The following is a 15,799-nucleotide window of genomic DNA, read 5'->3' on the forward strand; positions in this document are numbered from 1 at the left end:
GTCTCTCTCTCCCTCTCTCTGTCTCTCTCACTGTCTCTCTCTCTCTCTCTCTCTCTCTCTCTCTTGCTTGCTCTCTCACTCTCTCTCATTCTCTGTCTCTCCCTCTCTCTCTTTCTGCCTGTCTCTCCCTCTGTCTCTCTCTCTCTCTCACTTGCTTGCTCTCTCACTCTCTCTCACTCTCTGTCTCTCCCTCTCTGTCTCTCTCTCCGTCTCCATCTCTCTCTCTCTCTCTCTCTCTCTTGCTTGCTCTCTCACTCTCTCTCTCACTCTCTGTCTCTCCCTCTGTCTCTCTCTCCCTCTCTCTGTCTCTCCCTCTGTCTCTCTCTCACTCTCTCTCACTGTCTGTCTCTCCCTCTCTGTCTCTCTCTCCGTCTCTCTCTCTCTCTCTCTCTCTCTCTTGCTTGCTCTCTCACTCTCTCTCTCACTCTCTGTCTCTCCCTCTGTCTCTCTCTCCCTCTCTCTGTCTCTCCCTCTCTCTCTCTCTCTCTCTCTCTCTCTCTCTTGCTTGCTCTCTCACTCTCTCTCTCACTCTCTGTCTCTCCCTCTCTCTCTCTCTCTCTCAAAGTCAAAGTCAGAAGGTTGCTTTATTGGTGTGATAAATATTAACTTTTGTATTACTGAAGTTTGGATACAGATTTTGGGAACAAATTAGAAAATAACTACAGAAATAAATAAATAGAAACAAATGTACATACATTCAACAATACAGGCAAAAAGAAACACTAGTAATGAGACTTACAGAACCCTGAGAAAAAAAAAAATTAGACGAATCTCTCGCTCTCTCTCTCGCTCTCTCTCTCGCTCTCTCTCTCTTTCTCGCTTTCCCTCACTCTGTGATCAATTGGAAAGAGTTCACGTCCTATGACGCATCGTTTATTCCAGCCTGACGGCTAATTTACACATCTGTATATCAGTTATATATTTATATATACACATACACACACACATAAATGTTCTTTTATATATTAGTATATATATTGGCCTTCGTTAGTTTATGACTTTCCATCAAAAACCCAATTTTGCAGAAATCCAAACTACATTTCAATTAAATTTCATTTTCACTCCAACTACCATTACCATTACACCGACTCGTATTTCACCAGATCTCAACCAGAACTCCGTCTACAGCAAATTAAAGTTTTATTACTGTGTATATATACACGTTTACGACATAAACAATTTTAAATAATATTGTTTGCTCATATTCTAGCACGAGATATTAAATAGTTTTTATTTCACTCCTAACTTTACTCTCTGTACCAGTGTTTCTGAACACCCATCCAAAAAATATTTTACTTTACATTTTATTTTAAAAACACACACACACACACACACACAAACACACACACACACACACACACATATACACATATACACATATTCAGATTTTCATAGCTGTTTTTTTTTGTCCTCGAAATTAAAATATTATATTGACAAAATTTAATATGATTTTTAATACATTGAGGATAAAAAGAGCGCAGGCTGCAATATGTTTCATGTGAATTTTAACTAATAATTTATTATTATTATTATTATTATTATTATCATTATTATTATTATCATTATTATTACAATTATCAAACAAAAGCATAAAGCAGAATTTTACATCCTTCCAAGCCTGTAAACTGTAGCATAATTAAGCTTAATGGAATTCTATTTATGTAAGTTTTGTAATAATTTTTCCTGAGAAAGGCCTGTTATTCTGTAAAAAATTATTGCCATATTATTACACTTTTGAGTTTTCAAAAATCTTCAAAAAAGACTTCATTTCAGCATTTTAGTTCCTGCTGCTGTAGAGTTAGAGAACTGAACTGATCTCAGGCTGAGATTTAACAATAAAAGTCACATTTGGTTCTTGTGTTTATAAATCAGTCTTTACCTACATTTACATTTATGGCATTTACAGACTGATTTATAAACACAGTTATATACCTGTAATGAGTAACACTGTCCTCTAGATGGCGACACTTGATCATCTCTGTCTCCAGCAATATTTCACACTGTACCATCTACTTGCAGCAACCACTTCTCTTATTATTATTATTATTATTATTATTGTTATTAGTATTAGTATTATTATTATTATGTAGCAAACTGTTTTGCATATAAAATATTAAAAGATCAAATGTATTTACAATAAAGCACATTAATAAAACAATCTAATCACCAAATCATAAACCTAAAGATCTGTGCATTACTGCAAACCACAGAAAATATGCTTAATGACATAAAAGACCCGAGAATTATAAACTTTTGCACGGATTTAAAGCCTCTGTTGTGCTACAGAGATGTTCCTGATGTTCTCTAAATCGCTGTTCCCGTGGAACACCTTATTAGACTTTTTTAGATTTTGAAAAATCTCTAATAATGCTAATAAAGAGATAAAACAGCAGAAAACCTGAAACCATGAGGGACACCATACTGCACTTTCTAAGCTCTGAAAAAATCTATACTAATATAAAGGAAAACTTTTTTTGTCTTTGAAAATTTCTTGTTAACGCTAATATAACGGGAAAACAGAGGAATTAAAACAGAAATCTGTGAGACAAGTTTTGAAAAAAACAAAAATAACATAACAAACATAAACATAAAAATAACATAACCATAACACAATGTAACCATAACATAACCATAAACATAAACATAACATAAAAATGCCCGAGGGCCTGAACCCCAGTGATGCCACAGCCATCTACAGCCAGGAGACCAAGAGTACAGAATTAGCCGTGCTCTCAGGGTGCGAGGAGTGAACTCTCTCTCCAGAGGCCTCAGAGAGCCTAAAGGAGCTCTATATTGCACTTTTTAGACTCCAAAAATTGTTAACGTCTAAAACAGAACCTTGTGAGACACCAAAGACAACTTTTTAGGTTCTGAAAATCCTCTGTTAATGCTGATATAGAGGGAAACAAATAAGGCCCTAAAACAGAACCCAGTGAAACGCCATATTAGACATATTAGAAAACCTAAAACAGAATCATGTGGGACACCATATTGGGGATTTTTAGATTTTGAAAAAGCTCTATTCATGCGATTGTAAAAATGAAAGAGGAAATAAAACAGAACCCTGTGGGCCTTCAAAAAATCCATTAAAGCTAATAAAACGGGAAAACAAAAGAGAGCCTAGAACAGAACCCTGTAAGACAGAAAGCCGTGCTGGATTTCTATTAATGCTAACGAACTAGTAACAATCTGTCAAGTAAGATCTAAAGCAGGGAAGAAACGCTGATTAAAATCTGTTAGTGTTAAATCCAGCAGTGCTGCAGTGGAAACAATCTGAGACTGAGTCTGTAATGTGATTCTTGAGGAGAATGAAACACATCATGCTTGTTATCCTTACTTAAAAAAAGAACAGCGCTGTTGGGCAAAACGTCCAGCTCTCATGGGTCTGTAAGATGATGAGGCTCAGCGCTGGACATTTAGACGCTGCTAGCGAGCATCATCATCATCCTCATCATCATCATCCTCATCATCATCATCTCCCTGCATCTCGACATCGCAGCCGGGGAGAGGAAGGCTGAGCAGGGAAACTCAGATATGTGTAATCTGTGCTAAAACCTCAAGGGTTTACGATCAATAGCGTGGGTTTGCAGTCGATACTGTGTCTAACGCAACACCAGTTTTTGAATAACAGCAGAAATGTGACTCAGTGATTCAGTGATTCTGGGAAAAAAAAGGAAAAACACCTCAGAGGATACAAAGCAGCCATTCTGTCAGAGAGCAGCTGTTCTTCTTGACGTCATTCAGCCTCGGTGAGATCAATTAAATATAAAGAAGCACTACAGGAAGCACAGCTTCAAACTTTAACTCTGTAATGAACTGACAGTCCAGCTAAAGGATAATTCATCTATTAATAAACTGATTAAAGTGTAAAAGTAACCCTGACCTTTCATTATTTCACGAGTAGATCTTCTATTTAATTAAAATGACGTTCAGTGACTTTTGCCGTCGTTTGTAGAAAATTTTACTAAAAATATTTTCCTCGAACTTTTGAACAAATCTGGATACTAATCTTTTGACAAAATAATCAGAAGGGTTTCTTTTATTTTAAAAAGGTAAAGAAAATACAATGTTTACAATACATTAGGTATTTCTGTGCTAATTGAATGAGAAACATTCTAAAAAATTAGAATCTAGGAAAAATAAAACTATATGTTGTTGGTTTTTCGTACCTGGATGACTCACTGATGCAGAGCTAGAGCTGCGTTCAGAAAGCGAGTTCTCTTGATTTTAATTATTGAGCGTTTATGAGTTATGAAGCTGATAATGGTTTTGGATAATAGTTTCTAGTTTAGCATCATTTCTGACTCTGTTTGTTTGAGAGTTAAGGCTGGGGAAGTGCGAGGCGATGGGAATTGTGGGTAAAAAGGAGAGAGTAGAGTGTTGCCTGACCTCTTTAAGCTGTGGCTCTGCATGAGCGCCGCCTGGTTCATGGCTCGGATCCAGCCGTTCATGTCCTCCTGCGTGTCTGCGCTGAAGTAGTAGGTCCTCATGCCGCCGTGCTCGGCCTGCGAGCCAATCACAGAGTTCTTACTGTAAATGTATGAGCGCATGCCTGTGTGACTCGCCTGAAGACAGAGACAGAGGGAGAGACAAAGAGAGAGAAGATCAAGAGAGGCAGAATCAGTCAAATTTATCCCACAGCACTGTTAAATTCTGAATTCTGATTGGTCAGAAGGTGCTGATTAATTTTTTATAACAGCAGCTACAAATCACAGGTTTATATCAACGGGCTCGTTTCTATAGTAACGGCTCATTCACAGGGACTCATTCACATGACGGACACTTCACTAATAATAAACGAATCAAAAAACGTTTGTAATCATTGCTCTGTGAGAAGACGTTTATTAAACATTTATGGAAGGAGTCTCCAGTGTCAGAGGTAAAGTTGTAACTTTTAGTTTTTCTTCAGGACAGAGGAGTTTTGTGGTTTGTCAGTAACAAACGAAAAGCTGTGTTTTTTTTCTTTTTTGTCTTATTAACTTGAAAAGGGAATAAAAGGAGAGGCTTGTGAGGGAAGGACTGTTTATAGCTGCTATAGCGTAAGTGAGAACAGGAACTAAACGCAAACTGGACAATAAACGTAGCTATAAATGTATAAAAAGTATGATGTGTCATTCTTTAATAAATTAAAAATTGTAATTGTTGCTAGATTACTGTGGTATAAGAGGAATAAAACACTCTAAATAATGTGACTATAAATAAATCCCACGTCAAAAATCACACGTAGAAATAAATGAATCACTGGAAAAAAACGCGTGAACAAAAAGAATCGTGTAAAAATCATCATGTGTGAAAATAAATTATTCATAGGGGGAAAAAATCACCTGTGAAAAATGAATTTTGTGTCAAATACAGTACACAGAAATGACGAATAAATGGAAAAAATAACGTAAATATACAGTTACACTCCTGAGCTGCCGGTGATCCAGACCTCCCCTCCCTTCACTCTGGACCTGTCCACCGGCAATGCTTCATACTGCCACGAAAACGCTTCAGCTGTTTTCCATGGACTACACCAACACACATTGTGCTCACACACACGCACACTACAGTGTAAACCCATATGAGGATGGGTTCTCTGTTGAGCCTGGTTCCTCTCAAGGTTTCTTCCTATCACCATCTCAGGGAGTTTTTCCTTGCCACCGTCGCCCTGCTTGCTCATCAGAGACGGCACACACACACACTTCACTTTACTTTTGTTTGTGTAAAGCTGCTTTGAGACAATGACCTTTGTAAAAAGCGCTATACAAATAAAAATGAATTGAATTGAATTGAAAGTTAAAGAAAAGTCACGTGAACATAAATAAATGTTTGGAAAAATCACGTGGAAAAATAAATGATTCACTGATTCATATTCATTTGTTTCTGTTCAGTGTGATTTAGCAGTGTGTGATGTCGCATTAAACACAACCCTCCAGATAATTTTCACTTATGCTCGTCTGAATCAGCCGACACGAGGCTAAGCTCTTCCCCTGACTGGACCACGCCCGAGCTTTAATCACAGCCTGGCTCGGTTCAGGATCACACACACACACACACACACCAACCTGGTCCACACCAAGCTACATCATAAGTCTCTGTATGTTCATTCCTCTTAATATAGTTTCACTAAATTCGTAGTATAGAGGCTCTCTCAGTAATTCTGCGTTTGAGGGCGGAGCTACGTATGAGCTCCGTTTGTGATGTCATTAAATAAACTCTACGGCTTGGGAACCAATCATGTCTCAGATTACAGGATGATAGATAACTTTCAAAGAAACTTCTACTTTATGGGTAGATTTATGCAAAAGCAACACATACACACACACACACACACACACACACATATACACACACACACACATTTACACACACACACACACGGATAATCCTGGGTAATCTGCGCTGTTTAACTATTGCTATATTTTAAACTTACTCAGAGTAGGTAGACTATTACTACTACCACAGCGGGTAGCGTTCACGCCTCACACGGTTCCCAGTTTGATCCTGAGCTCTGTGTGGAATTCCAGGTTTTTCCTGTGTCCATGTGGGTTTTCAAATACTGCCTCTTCCGGTTTCCTCCCACAAACATGCTGGATTATTGACTCAAAATGGCTCCTAGCTGTGAATGGCCGAGTGTGTGTATGGTCCCCTGCTATGGATTGGAATGTATTCCAGCCTTATGCCCAGTGTTATTCCCGGGATAGGCTCTGGATCCACCTGACCAGGATAAGGCGCTTACTGATAATGAATGAATTAATCAATCAATCAATCGATCACTTAATTAATGAAATCCTGCATTTAGTCTAGTTTAAGTGTAAAATATCTCAGTCACCACTCACTTCCTGTTTCCTCCATGTGACATCAGGTCCATGTGTTCAGAGTCAGAGTTACATAATCCCACTTTCCAGCTCCAGATCAGAATTCCACCCAGATATCCAGTTTATTTAAAGGGCTTTCTATTAAAAGCAGCAGCCATGACTCCTTTTCACTGATGATAGTGTGTTTGGATAAAGCAGGAGTGAGGCACTGCAGCAAAATGCTGAACTGACAACTCTCTCTCTCTCTCTCTCTCTCTCTCTCTCTCATTCAAAACTTCCATCATGGATCTCTCAGCACACCAAAGAGATTTTTTTTTCCACTCACTCTATTTCCAAAGCCTTTAATGATATCAGATTAGATCTCTGATCCTCGGACCGTCATTAAGAAGCAGCCGCGCTGTAATCGAGAGATAATGAAATGGAGGAAGACTCATGATGAATAGAAAGCCTGTACAAAGGTCTAAAAAAAAAAAAAAAAAAGTGTAAAAAAACCGAAAACGAACTTGCTCTCCTCAAAACAAGCAGAATTCACACCCGCTGTGGACAACAAAAAGTGATCCCAAACAGATAGAAAAAAAAGATCTGAAAAGACAAAATGATGACTCTTGTCAAGTGCTGGTGAAAAGAAGAATAAAAAATTAAAAAAAAAAAAAACATGGAATCCGCACCAGTCAAGAAAAGATGGATGCTTTGGGATTCTTTTTAAATTTAGACCACAAATATTTTACTGAGACTGACTTTGTTTCTCACAATTATTTCTTTACTTATTTGAATATTTGGGCTCATTATCTTGTCAAAAGTTTCCTCTACAGCCAAGTCGTAACCTTCCACAATTCACATCACCGATCTTCACACGATTTGCAAAAAATCCTTACTCCAGATTGGATCATTTTTAAAATTATGGACCTGATTGTAATTAAAGTTTTTTGAAGTATTTATTTATTATTTCTTTTTTTGTTTCGAAAACTGTTTAATTTTCTGCATGGAGATGGATGATAAAGAGGCTTTACATGCATGCAAACTTACGTTTGATAAAAAGAAGTGAATTTTTTTTGTAGAAAAAAATCTCAATTTTGCAAATAATTAGTTTAAAGGTGTCAATAATTTTGTTTCTCTCAAAATACTATCATTAAAAAAGAATAATGTACAAAACGGTACATTGTATTCTTTAATTATTTAGGTAAAACATTTTAGTAATATTTAACAATTCTTTTATGGGGTGCCAATAGTTTTAAAGTTGCCTTAAAACTAATAGAAGATGCAAATGAGCTGTATGGAAAAGTACAGCCTGATAAGCACACCATGACACGCTTATATAACTGTTATGAATCTGCTTTTCATCTGGTTTTGCATGATCTGATTAAAACTCAGTGAGACGAGATAAAACGTACAGGACTGAGCAACACCAGCTTCATTCTCACGCTGTGACAAAACCGCGTTAAGATTTACACTGTCCATCTGTGAAACGTTCATAAAGGATCAGGGCAAGTCGACTGGGAGGAAAGTGAAGATGCGGTGAGAGTGAAGATCCGGGAGCTTATGACACTGTTTTAGTCCCACTGTTCAAAACATAAAAATATAAGATTTCGAGAAATCAAAGTCGTAATGTTACAGGAAAAAGGTTTCAATATTTTGAAAATAAACTCTCACTATTTCAAGAAAAAAGTCAAAATATTTTGAGAATAAAGTCATAATCCTGTGGCAGAATAGTGCAAATGAGAGCAATTAAAATAAATAAATACTCCACAAATAAAGAAATACTTAATCTTCTGGCACATCAACATTATTATTATCATTAGCGTTAAAACTTTAAAATGACTGTGCAAGAAATTTGGAAGAAAGAACCACATGAACATGGAGGAACTTCACTAAATCCTCAGCGTCAATCATTTTTACACACAAACTTCACATGTAGCATTTTGTCATAGACTTACGACTTTATTCTCGAAATATTGCGACTTTTTGACTCATGATATTACGACTTAATTCTTGAAATGTTGCGACTTTATTTTCAAAATCGTGTATTGAAATTTTTAACCATTGGTCCTAAAATGCCGTCATAAACGTTTTTATTGCTCGTTCCCGAGAAAAAAGTCATCACAACCATGGCAGAGGGAGGGGAAAGTGGTCAGTTCTTTAATGAAAAAGGGTTTTAAAAAAATGTAAAAATACCTATTCATGCAAGACTCAGGAGACTCAGGAGCCTCTCCATCGCACTCGCAGCTCCCATAATGCACCGGGCCACAACAGGAGCCAATCAGCCAATGGGAACGAGAGAGACAGAGTGAGCGATAAACCACACACTTTAAAACTTTAAAACTGTGAAGCTCCATAAAACGACTGGAAGAGTTAATAAACGTGTTATAGAGAATGAGACGAGCCGTCAGAGACAGTGAAGCAGGAAAAAACACACAACTGAGACCACACACACACACACACACACACACCTAGACACACACACACACACGGCCTTCCTGATTAGCAACAAGGAGCTGGCAATAAATTTGAGAAGTATTTAAAATAACTAGTTTAAAACATTTAGTGTATTGTGTAGCTGGCACTTAAAAATCTAAAAAAAAAATTATATATAATTATAAATATATAAATAAATAAATAAATAAATCTCAAAGCAGCATTGCTACAACCAAAGATTTTGCCACTTTCTTATTTCCTTTTTTTTTTTTTTTATAAAAAAATTAATAGTATTTGTTAAGTAAGCTATCCGCTTTGCCAGCCACATACTGCACAAAATACATTTACACAAATATATCTGCATGTTATTGTCATACTGTATTTTATTCCTTTTTTTAAATTTAATCCATGTATAAATTCTTAATAAATCCTTAATTAATACATGTGACCGAGTTTAATGTGGAAACACACACTGAATAATTGTAAAACAGCAATAAAGCTATTCGTATTAAATAAATTTGTAATAAATAGCACAATTTTTTTACCATGCTATTTTTCACTTTGAGAAATATACTTATTACTCTTGTTTGTTTTCATCATTACAATTTTTTTTATATAATTTAATTGACATTTCCATCAGTCTCACGAAGCCTGTGCAACGCCACTACGAACCACTAGCAGATGAGAAGCGACAAATCTATACATTTCCACAAATACGTTGTGTTTTGTGTTTAATGCCAGCTAACAGGACAGAGGTCTTGGGATCTCAGCCTGCATAAGGAACTCTCCTGATGGCGTGATTGTCACACACATTCCCCATGTGCAGGAATATGAGCTGTGTAAAGAGACTGGAACGCCGTGTCACGCACGAACACACAAACACACACAAACACACAAACACAAAACACTGAGCTCATGAAGGAAATGAAAGAGACGCACGCGAGAGCCCGAGGGGACGCGCTCACAAACATTCCTGCAGTATTGTTCTTTTCTCTGACAGAATAAACACCGTCCTGAACACTGCACTGCGCTTTCATTAGCGTTCCCGCTGGAGAAAACGCCTCAGCATCACGGAGAGGAGATGACGTGATGACAATCAAATCTTTTTGGCTTTTTGTTTTTATTTCCAGAAAAGAAGAAATTGCTCCAGCACTTGGGCTCATAAACGACTGACTTAAACAGACTGGTTCTAAGGGAGGTCCGATATCACAAAAATATCACATCACGATATCATATCACGATTCTCAGAGGCATTTCTATACACGAGACATGATATATAAGCTTGCAAATGATTTCCAGTTATTCAGTAGTGTTGCTTTAAAAATACTTTATTTATGTCTATGAAAAGAAATTAATTTAAATTTTTTTACATTATAAAAATATATCTAATTCTAAAAGACAAATAAAAACATTTAACACTTTTTTTTTTACATTTTACTATTTAAATGATTCATCACAAAATTTTACCATCATCTGCTTCTCAACAATTTGTAATTTTTAAAAATAAATTTAATAAGATGTTATCACAGTATCCATTATATCTCAGAAATGTAGGTTTATATGGTGACATAATCGATTGCAATATCGATATTACAGTATATTGTAGTTATTTCGCTCAGCCCTAATTGTTTCAGTTATAGCGTTCTCAGGGTCAGGAAAGAAACGATGAGACCAACGAAGAACCGTGAGTGGAGAACCCTGAGTAGAAAGATAACAAAGACAAAGTGCTTTCCTGTCAGAAAAGGTTCCAAGGTACCATTGCTTTTGGAAGGTAAGAACCCTTAATTATCCAATGACCCATTAAAGAACCCTTAAAATCAATTTTAAAAACCCTTTTTTCCGAAAAGTGTAGTAGTAACTACGTAAGTGTGCGGTACAAACTCCAAATAATTGCTCGCTCTATATCCATTTTTGTTTAATACCTAGAACCTGTCAGAAGTTTATTCTTAAAAAGAGGGTTCTTGAGCTGAGTTCTTGCACCAAATCTTCATGATTTAAAATTTTTAAAACTGCAGATTCCACGTAATCCGGACATTATTTCATTTACATTGTGTGCTGGAGTAATTCTATAATTTGCTTCTCTATCCGATCTCATTAACCGGCAATTTGATGAGAAGGTAACTATTGTTATTTGATTGGCTGTGATCATGTAAAAATATCAATTAAATAAAGGGGTGTGGCTAAAAACAAAAATGGCACGCTCCAATTAACAAGCTGAAACAAAGCACCATTTTATAACCTTTTTAACCCTTTGATGCATAAATTATACAAAAAAAATGTAATTCACATTGTTTACCTAAAATTGAATATGAATTTTTTCAAAATATCACTTATATTAAAAAATAAACGAATGGTCCATTGTAGGAATACCATGGATATAGAAAGAATGGATAGAAATGAAAAGAAAATGTGTTTATTTAAAAAAAATTTTTTTTAAAAACTGTTCACATTCTGGTCTAAAATATAGCAATATTCTTGATGTACAAAATGTACGCAGTTTAGGACTGTTGCATGATATAGCTGATTTCAAGAGTAAAAAAATCTCTCTTCAAAAAAACAACGAGTTTTAGAAAAGCTATGACGTTTATTCGAATCTGCCTAATTTTTTTAATAATTAATTTGGTATTTTGTGTAGAAATTTCTCTAAAGATGTACCAGAGCCATGAAAACTGAGAGCGACAGAAATAAACATCATGATTTCTTTTTAATTACAGTAACGGTCTTGAGTGTTCTGGAGGAGATTTAGCTCTTATACTGCACTAAAAACAGCCTGAAACTGACCGTCCATAAGGAAACTGCCATTTTTTAAAAGAGATAAGAACACGTTAAAGACGGGTTAAACCCTTCAGGTAGATTATATGAATGGAATAAAGTTTTTTGAGTTTATATAATTAAAGATTTCTCTGCATTGCTTTAAAGAGATATGTTGTGAAGCACCAGGACGCAGACTGAGCCACAGAAACAGAACTGACTGAAGAGGCACAGAGGTGAAATTGGGGTTTGTATTTCAGGGATAAACTGACCACAATCAGCTGTTAATCTACAATAATAATGAGACAGGTTTCCATGCAGAGCACCAGAGATCACTCAGCACACAAACACAAGAAATCACAGGAGGTACGACGTTTTAAAACATGCAAAGCACGATTAATCAGCGGAGAGACACCAAACACCAAAACACAGATAATGTACTTTTGACACAATTCAGTTCATTTGCACAATCCAGACACAACTTTTGCACAATTTGTTTTCATCCAGACACAAGAGGATATTAAGCGTATAACTCTGGCATGATGCTAATTTCACTGGGTGCAAGTTGATTTTATTCCCCTTTACCTCTCAGTTGCTAATTTTAATAGCCATAAATGAAGATGTCTGTGCAGTAAATGGTGTGAAACATTAACATTAACATGAACACTTCTGCTCATTAACACATCTCATAAATCACTTTTTATATACCCAGTGTTTAGACGGTGAAAAGTGTGAAAGTGATTCGAGTCTGATTCGACTCAAATGCAGGAAGCATGTGTTTTGGGTTGCAGTGTATGTTTTTTTTACTAGATTTTTTGCAAGCTGCTAAACTGAGCCAAATGACAGAGCTGTAGAACTGCAGAAATGCCAAGACTTGACAAAATAAACGATATATAAAATGATTGAAACTAGTTATTTTAAATAATTGTCTAATTTAGCTCTGGGTCCATGTTCTTCATTTTTGTGTGTACGGGTGATTTTTGTGATTTCTGCGTACACTCACTTAAATGGTAAAGGCTTGTTTACTGTTTTTCCATCAGTGAACGTCTTTCTTTCCAGTGAGTGTAATTTATGAGGACGTTTTCTGCGCTACACACCCCTTAGACAACATTTTTACTCTTTGGTTTGTTTACTTATGTAATTTTGAGAAAGTAACACCAAACCAAATAGTAAACGAATCAAAAGAATCAATTCTGTTCTGATTTGAATTCAGAAAACGGACGTATAGCTGTAAAAGTGTCTTTAGTTTGGCTGCTGTTTGGTTAGAGTGAAAGCTTGCAGCCACACGGATAAGATCGAAGACCAAGTTGCTTATTTCTACAAGTAAAACACCCACACGAAATCAATACGTGAAATAAGAGGAGCTGACCCAGCTGTGCTCGAGGAGCTGATCTGATTTGGATTTTGCAGCAGCACAACAATCTATCTACATCTCTTACAGTTACTGGTGAAAGTGTGACACAAAGTGAACTCACCCTGTGAGCCTGAAGTAAGAGAAATTACCTTAACCAGGCTGAACGAGGGACTTACCTTAAAGGCGAACTTGCGGCTAATGTGGTCTTCAGGCTCCACCGGGGAAATGACGTAGCTCGGCAGTGGGATACTCCCCAAAACCGTCTCCTCTCGACTGTCTGCAGACACCAAGCAGAAAAAAAACTGAATCAGGAGAAGCTAAAAATAAATCTGATATCACCTCTACAAAATGGCACGCCTTTTCCCCAAAAAAAATCAAAACAAAAGAAAAAATAACGGATTTTGGGTTGTAATTGTTTTGGGCTGAAGGGACAGATGTTAGAGCAGATGTTCTCCACAAGGTGCTCCAGTTCTTAAATTCATTAGTAGGATCCTGGTGCGTCTCATTTCGGTCGATACGATGAAAAACATCATCCAAAATTATTTAAATTTCATCCTGAGAGTGGGATAGAAACCCTAACCAGGAAGTGGCTACAAGAAGGAGCTCTCTGTTCTTCAGATTATTTATTCTAACTATTACAGAACCAAGATAAAGTTTATTTTAGATTTGGTATTCTCCACACTTTTGCATAATTACGCTTCTAGCTTCAAGTACAATGCTGATTAAAGTCAGTGACATGCCTCAAAAATTGTTCAAAATGTAAAATAAAAGTGTGTAGACATTCATGTTCATAAAGCGTCAGAATAATAACAATTAAAACATCAGAATTTCAAGAAGCAGTCTCACTATTGGGATGCACAAAATGGTTTCATTTTGTCTTCAAATAGCAGAAACAAAGTTATGCAAATTTATTACTCGGAGCAATTTAAACCCAAAAATCACATCACAGGCCGTAAATGAATCTATTTGCATAGACTCCGCCCTCTTTGAGCATTTCTGCATGAAATGGACAAGATGTTGCTTTTATTACGTTCCTAAACAGGAAGTGGCCACAAAAAGTGTCTACTTATCCTTCATCTAAGTTGCTAATTTCCTTTTTTTTAATTAATCACACTGCAGTGGTGATGATGACTCACCTTTATAATAAAAGAGGCAGTAATCTGACAACACGAACCACTTCCTCTTCCACAGTCTCATTCCTGAGCTGTCCTGCAGGACAAACACATCGTTCATTCAGCTCTCCTTCATAACAAATCACTTTAGCATTAACTAGAGGATTGTAATTTAGAGTAAAAAAAAAAAAAAAAAAACAGGCATGGACCAAAAAATGAATTAAACAAGCTCCTTGTGTATCATTAGTGGCCTCAGTAATTGAATTGTGGGAAATACGCTCCCTGTGCTCCCGGATTCATTTGATCTCATTTCCGAGTTTGGCTCGTGATAATATTCATTACTGTATCGTGGCCAGTAATGTATCTGGAAATATTACAGCATCTTTAACCTGCTATAAACATATACAAATAAATATAAAATAAGCCAAGATAATATAGAGCTAGTAAAAATAATCTCAAAGACTTTTTTTCAATCATATCCCATTGAAAACAAGCCACGTTTAAATCGCTGAACAACAAAAAGCACATACACTTCTTACATATAAAAACTTTTAAGCCTTTAAGAGCTCTTCAGTTGACTCAGCAGTTCTATATCACCCTCTACGACAAAGCCTTTTCCTGTCCCAAAGTCCTTTTCTGTAATCTAAGAGCCCTTGATTATCCAATGAATCCTTAAAAACCCTTAAATAACCCTTTAAGTTTTGTATTAACTGGTTATGTGTGTGATACAAACTCCAGATTACTGCTCATTATTTTCTTCTTAAGAACCTGTCAGGAGTTTAACGTTTAGCTCTTCAGATTTGTTTCTCTTACAAAACAGGGTTATAGGGTTGTTGTTTTTTCTTTCTTTTTCAAAATGCAATGCAATATGGACCATCACTGGAGGGAAAGTCAGCACTGTAGGTAAAATGTAAAGAATTACTGAGCAAATTAACAAAAAAAAAACAACAACGGCGGTATATAAGAAAAACAAAACAGAGTAATTATATCATATTAAAAATGAAAATAAAAATAATTCCTAGTGTAATAAGCATTTTAAAAATAAAGACATGATTATGAAAACCCATTTCTGCCACTACAAGGACAAATAAAACCATATAGTAATTTTTTTAAGTTTTCCAAAATGAGATAAAGTTGGTTTTTGGTATTTTCAGCATGTATGCATAATTACACTACGAGCTTCAAGCATACTTCTGATTAAAGAAACTAAAACGTCAAAAACTGTCCAAAATACAATATAAAAGTCAAATAAAAGTGTGAAAAATACATTTTCACAGCTATTTAAATTATAAATTCACTGCAGAAATAATCAGTTTATAATTTTAAGACACTGCCTCACTATTAAGACCTTAATAGTGTTTAAAATTTAA

General features: G+C 36.0%; 1 protein-coding gene across 20 annotated transcripts in view; it reads right to left on the bottom strand.

The window, feature by feature from the left end:
- plekha7b (pleckstrin homology domain containing, family A member 7b) overlaps positions 1–15,799 on the bottom strand; it is a 119,947-nt gene that overhangs the window by 38,565 nt on the left and 65,583 nt on the right. For all 20 annotated transcript variants that reach the window (XR_008302590.1, XM_053237900.1, XM_053237905.1 and 17 more), the window contains 3 exons: positions 14,454–14,526; positions 13,494–13,594; positions 4,390–4,565 (listed from right to left, as the gene is read on the bottom strand). Coding sequence is in view for 19 of the 20 variants with exons in the window: in XM_053237900.1 (XP_053093875.1) it covers positions 4,390–4,565; positions 13,494–13,594; positions 14,454–14,526 (350 nt within the window). In the remaining variant the exon portion in view is untranslated. The remainder of the gene's footprint in view (positions 1–4,389; positions 4,566–13,493; positions 13,595–14,453; positions 14,527–15,799) is intronic.

The sequence above is a fragment of the Pangasianodon hypophthalmus genome, chromosome 11 (assembly GCF_027358585.1).
Source record: "Pangasianodon hypophthalmus isolate fPanHyp1 chromosome 11, fPanHyp1.pri, whole genome shotgun sequence".
Taxonomy (NCBI): Eukaryota; Metazoa; Chordata; class Actinopteri; order Siluriformes; family Pangasiidae; genus Pangasianodon; species Pangasianodon hypophthalmus.